Raw genomic sequence first — 14,419 nt, forward strand, 5'->3', positions numbered from 1 at the left:
TTGCTACTTTTTGAAATATTTATATGTGTGGATGTAAGTTTTTCCTCTGCTTTTTCTTGTAACTTTAACACAGTCTTTATACAGGGAGATACATCTTTTAACTGTCTGCTCTTAAACATGCCCTGTGAAATTTGTGCACTAGGATATATTTGTATTTCCTAGAGGTAGGAAGGCATAAAACACAGTTATACACAAAACTACTTTGGAATATCTGCTGATTTTCTCTGTGCATACTATATGGTCATTAATTATTGTGAAACTGTAAGGAGTGGAATAGATGAAAGTAGAAAACTCTGAACAAGTTGTTTTCATTACAGACATTTCTAAACCAAGGAGACTCATTACCAAAGCCATTGGAACGGGCTCCAGCTGAGTTTACCAGTTATTAACTTCATTGGAATTTCTTATGCAAAAAAAACCAAACAAACAAACTTTTCTTGATTTATTGGACACAATATAAATAGAACTTTAGCTATTTAACTATTCTGCTGTAAAATATTTATGACCTTTGTATATATTTGTAAGATAGGAGACTTCTGAGTCAGTTTTTGTTTGTGCAGGGCATACATATTGAGCAATTTTCTCCCATTCAATGGGGTTGTAAGGGAAAAGAAAAGAAGAGAAGGTGAAATACCAAGGCCCTGGACCTTAGTGATACACAGTTTTTAATTTCTTGCATGTGTGGACAAAAGGAAAATGTGATGAGCTACACCAATTTTAACAGGCAGTGATAATCGTGGGTTTTAACTTTTCTTGCAAGTAGAAATCATTTGTTACGTAACTCTGATTTCTTCTTTCTTTGTACTTGTACACAATAAAAAAGCCCTTTGCTTGTATTATAATTTGTGTCAGCATCAAAAACTGAAAGAATTGTCTATTGGATGGAAAATTCTGCTCAGCTGTTGTCTTCCAAAAGCAAGTATTGTAGGCATCACCTCTGAGAAACAAGTCTATCTAAAATATTTTTTGCTGCTGCTACTTATATCATAGGAAAAAGAATTTTTATGCCGAATATCAGATCTACAAGATGAGCTGAGACACCGAGACCATCATATAGCTGAACTGGACAAAGAGATTCTGCATCTTCATGAAAATATAAGTGCATTGACAAAGGAATTAGAGTTTAAAGGGAAAGAAATTCTTAGAATACACAGTGAATCAAACCAACAGATCAGGTATGAATTTTTCCAATCTAAATTCACACCTGTATTATTTCACTTACTTTCACTCATTGTTTTAGCAGTTTTAAACTTATCCTCTTAATAAAGTCATGTTACGTATCATTTAGCATTCTCTAGTAAACCTATGCACTTTTCTGGTGAAGTTAGTGACTATGCTGTGCAGTTAAGTGGCATTTCAGTGACATATTTTGGCATATTTTAGTAGCAGTTCACTTAAGTGTTGGTTTTTGGTGTTTTCTTTTTTTAAATTCATTGTTTGTTTATTTTAAAAAGCATTAAAGGAGATGCATTTTCCATGAAATAAGCTAGAAGATTGGAGAACAGTAAGTAGTAGGCTTTGTTGAATCAGTAATTCCTTCTGTGTTGTCTGATATTATGTAAAAGCCATTAGAAGCATGGCAGAAAATCATGATGACAAAAAGTCTGATTTTAGAATAACTCTTTTTTAACAAAAACTAAATTAAACAGGATGCATGAGCAAGATTTAAGCAAGAAACATGAGACAGAGCTGGATGTCTTGACAGCAGATCACATCAGAGAGAAACAAAGCATGCTGGCAGATTTTAATAAGACCCAAGAGCTTCTCAAGGAAATTAATTCAGCTTTACAAATTTCGTAAGTTTTGTTGCATTAAAAAAAATTGTATGTAGCTGCATTTGAGTGAATAGTTTATTCTGGTGTTCATAAGTTCCAGAAGATACTGCAGAGATGAAGTTGTACAGATACTTCAAAAAAGTATGGGGGCTAATCTTGTATTCTTTAGGCAACGTGATTCTGTGATCTTTAGAGGAGTGTTGTGAGGTAAACTGTTACAGGTTTGAGACCAAAAAATTTCAGGTAGAAAAGATTAAATCTGTGCAGTTCCTAGAAAACCAGAGAAAATATTATTTCAAATGGTTCCTTTCTCAAACTTTAGTATATCTTTTTTGAGAACACAAGAATTTCTTCAACAAGTTTATAAACAGTACAATATTTGCTACTACTAAGAAGGGAGACTGTAGCACGAGTGATGGAAACATTTTCAGGTTTGGTAGCGTAAGGAAAATTAGTGTCTGAAATGGATTGTATGAGCATAAGAGTAACAGAAGGCTTAAGAGTTGTCTGAATCAAAATGCCACCAAGGATTAGCCTACCTAACGGTGGCAGAAGTGATGTAATAGTGTGTCACCAACCAGTGTTTTCCTGTCTTCCACATCCTTCATTCTCTGTCTCTGTGGTGTTAACCATTTGGTCAGTTTCTGGCTCAAGTTTCATAGAACATTGAGGGCTTCCTGCCACAAAGTTGTCATTAAGGGATTTGTATTTGCGGCACGGAAGATTTATGACAGAGATAAGAAATTGGTTCTAAGTTTTTGATAGAAAGTATCAGTTACAAATGGACAGTAAAGCCAATAGGCATCTAGCTTTTTCTGGATTATGAGCCCTCAGAAATGGTCTTCAAATAAAATGGTTATAAAATTCTAGTTTTCACCCCCTTGTAATTGTCCACATGCATGCACTTATGCCCTAATAAATGTGGTACCTTGCTGTTCAGTAAATTAGGTGTTAGCTACCTCCTGTTTGCTGCATTTATCTTGGATGAGAAACAGTCTTAGGAGCAGCCACCAGCAGTGTTTTGGAACTGTTTACCCTAAATGTTTTCTGCATTAAATTGTTTGCTTCTCAATGTCAGGGAGTTTTCTGAATTTAGCTGGTTTTCTGCTCCTCGCTCTGGCTCAATTTAGAGCTTTGAAGAAGCAGACACTGACCTAAAATCAGCAAGCATCATCCAGCATGCCCTGACCTGGCTTTCAGTGTGTTATTTCTCTATTTACACTGAAACAAGAAGCTGTCCAATGAGGAAACTATAAAAACAAAAACCGAAACAAAACCCAAAACCACACACATACCCACCACCAACCCAGAGAAGTTTTATGCAGCTGTTTCTTAAGTAACTGTTCTTAGGTTCAGCCTCACCTAAAGTGTGGCCTCATGAATGTTTGTGAAATGGACAATCTGTCTTGGAAAAATTGAGAGTGGGTGTCATTAATTAGGCTCTACAACTGTCCACTCCAAGACAACAACTAAAGTCTTTAAATTACAAATCTATTTGAAACAGAAAAAAAACCCCAGTTCTCTGATGTATCTGAAAATAAAATGACAGCTGTGTGTAACTATATACTATACTCTGGGGATCTATGTATGATAGCTTAACCCAGAATAAAAACAGCTATTTCTGTTCTGCTGAGTCAAATGCCTTCTCTGCAAGTAAAAACAATCATGTTGTTCTTATTAATATTGTTTTATGTAAATACATTATATAATCTCAGAATATGTACAGGTTACTTGAAGGTTATTAAATTATCAGTATAATTTAATATTAACTGCTTTTTCAGCTGCAAATCAAAGTAAAAATCTTATAGTTGCTTTTGAAGAGAAAATATTTATCTGAAGTGAAAAATTATGTCTACTTCCAAGTGTCTACAGTTTGCTTAATTCTTGTGGAATTAAGCTTGACCTGATTTAGATTCAATTTAATTCACAGATTTCTCTCAGCATTTGATTGGGATTTCTTTTTTAAGTTTGTTAAATTTCCTGAATCTGTTCTGATACTTGGTTCACTAATCTACATGAGGGATGAAAATGTGAGAGACATATTTTAGTACTTTCCTTTGAAACTATATTTAGCATCATGAGCATGTTATTAGTTTAAAGGAGACACAATAGTTTGAAACTGTCATGTCTTCAAAACTTTTTCTTTAAGAAAAAGAGATATTTACGCAGTTATTTGTACAATTCCTTTCTCAGTTGGCTTATTTCACTTCTCTCCTTTAATGCTTTCCCACCAGGCATTTCCAATTTCCTCTTAGATTTTCTTTTCAAATGTTTACCAATTGTTACATTAGATATCCTAATATCCAAGTGTTATTCCTTTTGTTTTGCAGCTCATTCCTTTATTTCTCTGATGGTACTAAGTAGCTTTTGTGGAGAGGAGTTAGTTACCTATTAGTCTTCAATGTTCTTCATTATCTTCTGTTACAGTATGTTTCACGAGCTGAGGAAGACCCTGTGGTTTTGAATGCCTTATTTTTAGCCTGACTTACAAGTGGCCTGTTTCAAAAATGCAGTAGTGCATGCACAGGAAGGATGTTAAGTTTTTAGAATGTTCACTGGATTATTAGTTGCTGGAGCAAAAATTACGGTCGTTGGGGTTTTTTTTGTTTGTTTTGTTTCTTAACTATCTAAAGTGGAAGGAGAACATAGAAATTAATTTCCTTCAATGTGGTAAGAAAGTCATCCTCTGTTTTTACTCCCTGAACTCTCTTTTGTACTTCTCAAAAATGTGACTATTCACTTATCATTTAACACTGAATCAGGCTAAAGGGGATATTCTTCTTTTCTATAAAGTTTAGAAGAAATGGAAGAAAAATATAAAAACAGAGAATCAAGACCAGAAGACTTGCAGCTTATCTCAGAACTGAAAGACCTAATTGCAGAGCGGGACCAACTCATAAAGAAATTGATTGTAAGACTTCTATGCTCTCTTGGTGTAATATCTTGAAAAATACAAAAGTTAATCTGATTCAAAGTGTTTGAAATGTATTTAAATAACGAGTCCTGCTAGCATGTTATTCATACGCTTTGACACATTATTCCTCTTGTTTCAATGACCCACAATAGTAAATCTAATGAGATAAGAGAGTGTTTTCCAAAATCAAGCAAAATACATTATTACGAAATATTTTGATATGTCCTTTATCAGATGTCTCCTTCCTCCAATCCTGGGACAAGCCAGCCATGTAAGCCATATAAGATATAGTTTCTTCTGTGAGGTATCTAAGACCAAGATCTTGACCCACTGAGCTTCCCAAATACAGAGCACAACACCCTGACTTGGGTTAGTCTGATTAGATCCCAATTAAGAAGCAAGAAAGAATGAGGAAATCAAAATTGATTAAAGATCAGGATTTAACTATACCGAGTCTTTTACAGTACATAATCCATTAGGCTGTGCTCACTCTCAGGACCATAGAACTGCATAAATAGAAATTACTTTGATTCTTCCATATAATAATATATAAACATGAGATGCAATTTTTAGAATTACCAGTTCATTTTAAAATGTAAGCATAAATTTATTTGAGAACATTATACAGGCAGATTTGGCCACTATCTGATTGAAAATGCATAAAAAGGAGTTTCTATCTGTTGTTCTTTTTAGGAGGACAAAAAGTTCTATCAGCTGGAGCTAGTAAACAGGGAGACTAACTACAACAAAATGTTTAATGCAAGCCCTAATGTTGGTGTTATTAATCCATTGGTGAAGGTATGTTCCATGGACTTCATTGCTAAAGTAAAGAAAAAGAAATCTAAAGATAACAGTAAAAAAGAAATCTAAAGATAATAGTAAAAATAAAAGATATGTGTTTGTGTGTGTGCCTGCATCTATACATAACTCACTCTTAACAGAGATGTTCAAAACAAGGAACATAGTTTTCCATTTGTCTACTTTTTTGTGTAGTTTTGTTTCTTTCGTGTTGTTGAGAGATCCACTGATGCTGTTGCCCTGGTTTGCTTGACTTGTGTGACAAAACACAGCTCCTTATCACAAAACTGTAAATTTAAAATGGAAAAGTGACAGAAAGGCCATAGAGGGCAGAACTGTATCATGTGACAGAGAACAGTGACACCCCTAAGTGGTTTAAGTTTTGAAATTTTTCTTGGTTATTATTGAAAGTGCAAGGGCACTTTGTACTTTTTGGGAAGTGCTCATGGTGGAAGAGCATTAGAAAGACGGAGAGGGGACAGTAAAAGGAAGGGAATAATGGTAAAAAGGGGAAGAGGAAGCATGTGAGAAGGGTGTGGAATGAGTTTGAAGGGGGAAAGACGTAGAGTAAGATTGGAGAAGTGGAATGGCAAACCAGTATGAACAGTGGAGGCTGAAGCCAGTCATTAGCCTTCTCAGTTATTGTCACCACCTATATAAGTGAAAGCACTTCAGTAGCAACCTTTACCACTTCTCTCCATTATGCTAAATAGCAGCCAGGGAAGGCTACTGTACACACAGGCGTAGTAGCCTTCCTGCAACTTCAAAAGCCAGCAGCGTTCCTACTTGAGGAATGTGAATAGACTGTGGTAGAGTACCTAAATACTGTTCCTTTTCACCACTTCAGGAGTTGAGTCCTCTTTGTGATTACCCATAGGTTATTTTGTTTGCATGGAAGGGGAAGAGTTTATGCCAGCTGTAGAGACAGAAGTTGAGAAGGTTCTGAAGCAGAGGCTAAAACCCAAGGGGCACAACCTGAGCAGACCAGATGCTCAAGAGCTTCAGTGATTGAGGTTCAGGCTCAGGTTATTTAAAAGGAGGTCTGGCTCCATTATTTGAGATTAGGTGGATTTTTATGCAGCCTTACTGCAGTTTCACATCAGATCAGCATATTTTACACCTCTGCACCAACTCTGCTGCAAAATGTCAGTATTCTCCTATCATCTTCATGAGCCCAGCAGGTCTCCCAAGCTGATTTTTATGATTTTTATGATGCCTGATTTTTATGCTAACTGCATAAAATAAATTAGTTTGGGCCCATTAGAGACAATACCAGGACTTCCAGATACAGTTTCAATGATTGTTTGAAAATGTTGGAAGTCTGTCTGAACTACCCATTTATAAAGATGTAAAAGGTATATATAACCTTACATTTTGTGTGAAATTTGAAGATTTTGGGAAAAGTACTTCAGCATCAGATTTCCATAGTGATAATTTGTATATTTTTATAATATGCTTCTATCACTTAAAATGTTTAGACTCTAAAAATGTCTTGTATGCCAGAACATTCTGATCTTTCATTTCACGAGTTGTGGACTGTGTTACTTTATTTTGTCGAAGCACGTACTGTGTTATTGGAGAATGAATTACAAAGAAACTGAAAATCTCATTCTCTTTTCTTTTTTTGTAAAAAAAAAAGACAGAAGTTATGAGTTACTACGGGCCTTGCATGTTAATGCAAAATTACAGCCATTGCAGTGTTAGTTTCTGTAATTTCTGCAATGTGTCTGTTTAATATAGTATTACATTCTTACATCTGAAGTTTCTTAATACTTTGCATGAATTTCATGGAAACAATACAGTTTTCTCTCTCCAGATTTGACTGCTTCAGAAACATAGATTGTTTTATAGAGAATATTATATAAATCATATTTTTCTAAGCACTTATATGGATAACATACATTTTCCAGAAATGAGCCACCTCTGGAGCACACAGATTTAACTACAGTTTAACGCACTGTTTTAATTACAGCATATATTGTCTTGCAAGTGTATTTTACATGCAGTTGGTTACTTTCACCAAACTATTTCTTCTTATTTCTTGTTTCTTCAGCTACTATAGTAGACATGTATGGGACAATCTTAAGTTAATTCTTTGTAGTTGATGATCATTCACTCTGATGCTTAAAACTCACTTTTTTTCTATTATAGTTTTCTGTTAAATTGTCAGGGTATTTTAATTGCATGTTGACAAACACACCCAAGATTATGTGTCTGCAATTAGTATCATTTGCATCTGCCAACCCTGGAGAGGCTAGGCACTGAAATCAAAGCTAGCAGACAGCCTGAGAGAAGAAAGTGCAAACGAACAATAGGACTGTCTCCAGCTGAATTCCTGCCCACCCTCGGATAGAGCAGCTCTCCTGTTTCAGGTGGAATTCTGCTGGCAATTATATAGAAACAACATGAGATTCCACTTGTCTTTCACTTTATTTAGTTCAAATATATGTAGCTAATAAGCCGTAAAGGTTTTTTTCCCTAGCTGATTTGTTAGGGTAGCATATAGGTAATTAAAAGACATTATTTATTATATGCTCAAATAATACATAATTCATTGTATTTTGGAGCTAGGGATTATTTTATTACTCTGGGTACGTCAAAAACTCCTATTTTTGGAAATAAGGTGCTTTGAGTTTTAGTATTTAGTATTTATATTGTGGACATGAAAAATATGATAGAAGTCAGGAAATACACACCATGTCCTGTCAGACAGCCATTTAAAAGAAAAGTGATAGAATTATTTGAAACATCCTTCCGCAATAAAATATCTATAAAAACAGGGAGGATCACTGATTCCCTTGCATGATGTGTTCTGGAATGCAAAATAGTGATATAAAAATGATTTCCTAAATATTTTGAGTCCCTTGAAATAATATCAAGAGAAGTACTGAGAGTATTGTAAAAAAAACAAACGTTCAGTTGTGCCATCTGGTGTCTAGAAGTGGCAGCTGTATTAGCATCAAAGCCAGGCCTTTTCTTTGTGCAAGAAACTGGATTCCTGTACAGTAACATTTTTATCTTCTATATTTCTGTATTTCTATAATGCTTTGCTGACTGAGAGGGTGAAGAGCTGTGAAGGAAGTGTAGGTGCTTTTCTAGGTTTCATGGTCCAGTAATCAAAATGTGCCTCAGTGATGGAGTGAAATGTGTTGGAGAGACTCATTTTTTTTATCATTTAAATTTGATGTAATTGCATTTGATAGCAGAGCTGTTTCACAGATATGAAGAAAAGATTTAAGTAAACATGAAAAGTTTACAGACTGAAAGGAAATTTTCCACAAGATTGTTAAAATAGAACCAATACATGTTCCAATAGAACCGATGTTTCAATATAACCAAAATGTTACATTGAAAGATTATATACTCATGTGATATACTCATTGATTATTACACTAAATCATAAAAACTTACTCATTTTGATTAGAAATTTGATTTTTCTGTGAAAATTTGTGGTGTTCAGGTCAAAGCAAAGAGAAAACTACAATTGGGAAAAGAGCCCAATCTGTCCTAATTCCACTCCTTCAAAAAAACTTCAAACCAGCCATCAATAAAACTTAAATTAGGAAATGTCCTCCTCATCTGTCCTGGTGCAAGAAGCCTTCCTTACGTTTGTTATTTTCAATGCAGCAAAAGAAGAAGAACGATAAATCAACAAACAGGTTTGTGAGTGTGCCCAATCTAAGTGCTCTGGAATCTAGCGGAGTGGTGGGCAATGGACATCCAAACCGCCTGGACCCCAGTCCTAACTCACCCATCCACGATATTGAGTTCAACAGCAGCAAACCACTACCACAGCCAATGCCACCCAAAGAGCCCAAGACGTTTTTGAGGTGAGCACTGCCTCACCAATATTTTTTTTTTTTTGCTTAACTTCGGAAAATTTTGCATTCTTATTGAGCTGAATCCCACTTGCTTTATCAGCCTTTCAGAGGTACAAGTACTCTTACAGCATTTTTAATTTTTACATTATAATTATAACCTCTTTATAGTATTCCTTTTTATTGTAGACCTTGTTGAAATGTGAAGTATTCTCTCACTTTTTCCTAAGCCTTGAACTTTGAAAACCTTTATAAATACCTTAACAGAATTCATGTGCTTCCAATTGTTTACATATATGAACAATTGTTTTAGATGTTTGTGTTATTTACTGATATTCATTCAGAAATTGATACTAGCACGGAGGTTTTTTTATTTAGTATTATGTGATAAATATTTTTATGTAAGAAAATTCTTTTCCGTGCTAGGTGAATGTTTTGTGTTTCCTCTTTCCTCACCTATATGAAATTGTTCATAAGAGTAGCCCTACTACAGCAACAGGAAATGTACAGGCTTGGGTGCTTAATGCTGAGCTTCCAGTAATCAAAACCAGCATTAAAGTCTCAAGTAATTCTCTCACAAAATAATCTACTGAATTGAATAACTTAAAAATGGCATTTTAGAGGCAGAATTTTAATCTTTTATCTTGATATGCCCACATATTAAATGCACTGAAGTTCAGTACTTTGTATCTAGTAGGTGCTGATCTCTTACCTCTAAGATGCCAACTTAAAGTAAAATGTAAAGCAACTGGTTCCACAGCTGGTTGTTTGCTCTCTCCTTTGGTTTAATGCAAAAGATCACATACCTAGCAACTGCTAACTATAAAGGGAAACAAATAATAGAATTTAAAATAGATAAGGGAAAACAATGTTTTTCAAGAAAACCTTTTTTTTTTAAAAAAAAAGTACTGTTGCTATTTTTTTTCCTGTGCATGTTATGTGCATGAATATGCTCAGGTATCTATAAACATGCATGTGCATGACCCCATGGACTGTGATGCTGGAGTTTTGATTCCAAATTGTTTTGTGCTCTGTATTATCCTATAGTAGAGATTATTTAATTCTTTCAGTTATTTAATTACCAATTTTTACTGATAAAGGAACTTGTGTAATTAAATTTAAATTATTCTTTCCTGCTCATTTTGTGAGAATGTTAAGTGTTCAAACAGGAGCCAAATGCTGCTTGCAGCACAGCAGTTTGTTTTTTCTAGTATCTTGGCATATTTTAGGTGTGTGCATGAACAAGTGCAAGTAATATTTGTGATGGGTATTAATTATTACAGAAGTGTGTATTTCTGTTCAGTTGCCAGCCAGTCTTTGTGAGCACATGTCTATAAATATGATGTTTGCATCATATTTTTTTAAAATTACCACGGGAAAAGGATGCTAAAAGAGGACCTTCTACAGTCATGCTTTTCCAAGAAAACTCTTTTTATTCTTCCTGAAAACTACAGCTATTTATGAGACTTAAAATTATGTTTTCCAAAATATTATTTTCCCACCCTTATAATGTGGCTTCTGAACTGACTTGTGCTGCTGATGCTCTCCAATGGAGTGGATGATCACAGATTCTATAGGGAGACATTAAATCACCTCCTAAGGCACACTGATAATTATTCCATGGAAAAACAGACTGTGTTCCTTACTGAATATTCTCTGTGGTTTGTTTTTCTTTCTCTTCTCCTAACAGTTGTACTTTTCATGTAGTTGTAGGATAATTGTTTTTTTTTTTTTCTTTTTGTGAATTTAGCCCTCCTCAGACTGATGCCTCACCAGTGGCTTCACCAGACCCACAACGCCAGGAGTGGTTTGCCCGATACTTTACATTCTGAGAGATGATTTGTTTTTGTGGCACAGTGTGATGTGGACTGTTTATAAGAGCATGACCTTAAGTAAACCCTCATGTGAACAAGCTTTTCTGTAATTTGTCAAACACTGTGAATGAGAAAGTATTTGTCTTTCTGATTTAAAACTGCACTGTATTTCATGTTATATTTGTTGGAATCACCTGACATGGTACTATACAATATGTGTAATTATAACTATTATTTTTATTTAAAATGGAAGAATCTTTAAACTTTGTAATTACTACATAATAAATTTTGGTAGAACAAACATAATGCTTTCCCCCTTTTTCCTATAAATGTGTTTTCTTTGATTTCAGGTAAGGCTTTTCCTCCCAAATAACATAATTGCATGGTTACTATAAATACAACTTGAATTGTAAAAGGAAAAATATATATCTCTCACTCTCTCCAATTTGGGTGGGATATGTCTAATGAATCCCACTTCAGTTACTTTGTAGAAGTTTAAAAACCTCTGGCTAACATTTAAAAGGAAGAATGCTAAATAAAACTAGCATAGCTGCTGGCCTTCAGAGCAGCTGGATTCTGATAGATGAAAAAAGCCACAAACCAGGAGCTGTTCAATGGGGAGAGGGGTTGACTCCTCACCTATTGCTTATGAGACTTCACCATCTAGTTATAATAAAAGATTTTATCATTGCATTTAAGCAGAAAATGTTCCCACAGGTTCTATATTTCTTTTATGAATATTAACAAAAACAAATGGTTGAAATATTTAGAAAACTGTTCTAGGTATCTCTGTGTAAATCAAGAATCTACATTTTGAGCATATAGTCTTGTGTTGGATAAAATTCATGTCTGAAATGAAAGAAAAAGAAGCCACAAACAAACAAAAACCAACTACACCACTTTTTCCCAAAAATGCATACTACAGATACAGATCTTTCATTAAAACTTAGTTACCTTCCCTTGTCTATATTAAATTTTTTTCTTCTTCTTAAAGTGATATATGAAACTGTTTTTCAGCTAGTGAGCATGATTCCCCAATCTATACCTTTTATGATGTCGGTGTTGCTCAAGAAATCTGTTGCAGCATAGAGAAAAAACAGTTTGTCTTTTTTATATTTTTTCATTCAAAGATTACCACAAATTAACTCACACTGGTAGTCTCAGGGAGAATATTGTCTTTGTTTTATGAATGTATTTTTAAGCTGAATCTCTTATCTTTTAAAAGCAGGAAAAAATATGTTTCAGTTATTTGAATAAGGTTCTAGTTAGCATATACAAAGGTCTTGAACTTTACTATTTCATCTAAAGCCCTAACTGCATCCTTTTTTTGCTATATGCACAAAGGTAAATACCCAGATGAAGATACTTGCTAATTACAATGAGTTTTATATGTATTATATGTATAAATGAAAAATTTGTATGTTTTCATAGAAATAATATAAAAAACTTCTAAATGCACATTTAAAAACTTCTATCATATAATTCACCTTGAAAACACCACTGAAAGCTGTATTCTGGTGATGCTGCCATGGATTTAAAATGTATACATCAGATTTTCTGTAGCTGGTGGACTCAACTGTAGGTATATGCAACTTTTTAATTTTAGAAGAAAGCCATATTGGGCAAAATGTCAGATTTCTTGGCTGTTACCCAAAATAAAATTCACTAGATCATTTTGTTACCATCTTCTGAAGTGAGTGTTGCGTATTTTTTCTTGCATGCTTTGCAAGGGATCAGCTGCCTTCTCCCATCCTCAACTTCATTTGTGCATTTTCACATATGGAATGAATAACTGAACAGGAATATGGAGATAATGATCCCTATTTACCTGTTCGGTGAAAGGTGTGCCCATTGGTTTTTTACTCGTAGGCATCTGAATGTTAAGAAGCACTCAGTTACCATGTCTGCCACAGTCAGCAGCTGTACCACTGCCTTATTAGTCTCCTCAAAAACCAGCCAAAAAAAAAGTTCCAAAACCAACCGAAAATAAAATACCCAAAAAACAACCAGAGGAAACTAGGAAAAATTCTATTTTCTACCAAATGGCATTAAGAATTCTGTAAAATGTATTTTTAAAAGAAGTCAGTATCTGGCTTTTGGGACTAAGGAACTTGCATGATGACTATGCCATTGTAATCCTGACCTTTGCACTATCTGGTATTCTGGAAAAAGCTAAAAGTGCATGGATTCATGAGCTCATAGGCAGCCTCAGCCTCTGCTGCCAGGGGACACACTTCAGGGTATAGTCTGGAGCCCAAGTTTTACATCCACATGAACATCTAACCATATTCATGCCGCCTGGTCTAAGTTTTTCTTTAACCTGTGGGATCCGTGAGCCCTTCTCAGCTCTTGTGCAGCCTTGCTGGCAGTGTCCAAATTGCACACTGTACCACCACTATTAATGGGCAGTTCTTGTACTCTCCTGGAACAAACCCAGATTGAGGGCACACATTCTGTAAAACCAGAAACCAGCAGCTTCAAGTCTTTGTTTTCATAACCACACAAGCCTATCAGGAGGGACCTGAAAGCAAAAACAGTAAAAGTATATGGTTTATGTAAGAAAGCCATTATTCCAAGTGGAAAGTAGAGCAGAAACCAGGCAAATGTTCCGAGCCCAGGACGAGAGAGCTTTTCAGGCTGCTGTCTCCATCCACTCATTTGAAACAATTACTTTTTCCACGATTTCGAAAGAGGCTATCTCAGATTTTCTGAAGGGCCTAATATATTTTTTGATAACTTCATGTTGAATGAACATTTCTTCATTACTTAGCTAAGCATGTAGCAGTTACTAGTTACTATTCGATAATAGCAAGTTGATAAATAACTTGAGTTTTTTCTTGTAGGAGCCACTACCTGATCATAGCCTTTACGTACCAACATCTGCTACTTGCTCTGTAGTTGAAAAATCAGCTGCCCCAGTTACAGGCAGCTGCACTGGTTTTCATACTGCTACACTGGTTGTTTAGGCTACAAATGCAGTCTGAGGAAGCACACATGGACACCTCCAGGAATTCAGAGATGACACGTCTGCCATACCAGAAGTCAGATAACTGTGCTAACATATGTGTAGCAATAACTGTGTCTCATCATTAGAAAACAGCAGCCTGGTTTCATACCTTGCAAAACCAGCACTATAAAATTATTAAGGCTGACACTGAAAGCATATGCCAGAGAAAGGGCTTGTTTCGAATTTTCATAGTGATCAATTTATATTTTAAGTGCGGATCTCATCAGTGCCTTTGCAGCTGTATCTATTAAATTGGTTACAGCAGGACAATTTTATAAAACAAAATGCATTTT

General features: G+C 35.0%; 1 protein-coding gene across 8 annotated transcripts in view; it reads left to right on the forward strand.

The window, feature by feature from the left end:
- Nucleotides 1–12,812, forward strand: part of FAM184A (family with sequence similarity 184 member A) — a 74,081-nt gene extending 61,269 nt beyond the window's left edge. For 2 of the 8 annotated variants that reach the window (XM_088053813.1, XM_005518314.3), the window contains 6 exons: nt 991–1,175; nt 1,650–1,796; nt 4,569–4,686; nt 5,383–5,487; nt 9,115–9,317; nt 11,056–12,812. In XM_088053813.1, the coding sequence (XP_087909939.1) occupies nt 991–1,175; nt 1,650–1,796; nt 4,569–4,686; nt 5,383–5,487; nt 9,115–9,317; nt 11,056–11,137 (840 nt within the window). In that variant the 3' untranslated portion in view covers nt 11,138–12,812. Of the gene's footprint in view, nt 1–990; nt 1,176–1,649; nt 1,797–4,568; nt 4,687–5,382; nt 5,488–9,114; nt 9,318–11,055 lie in introns of those variants that run through there. The other 6 variants (XM_088053815.1, XM_088053816.1, XM_088053814.1 and 3 more) reach the window with 5 other exon arrangements.
- Nucleotides 12,813–14,419: the final 1,607 nt, after the last annotated feature.

This window comes from Pseudopodoces humilis, chromosome 3 (assembly GCF_049639895.1).
Source record: "Pseudopodoces humilis isolate 2021_Gansu_Grassland_sample_001 chromosome 3, ASM4963989v1, whole genome shotgun sequence".
NCBI lineage: Eukaryota > Metazoa > Chordata > Aves > Passeriformes > Paridae > Pseudopodoces > Pseudopodoces humilis.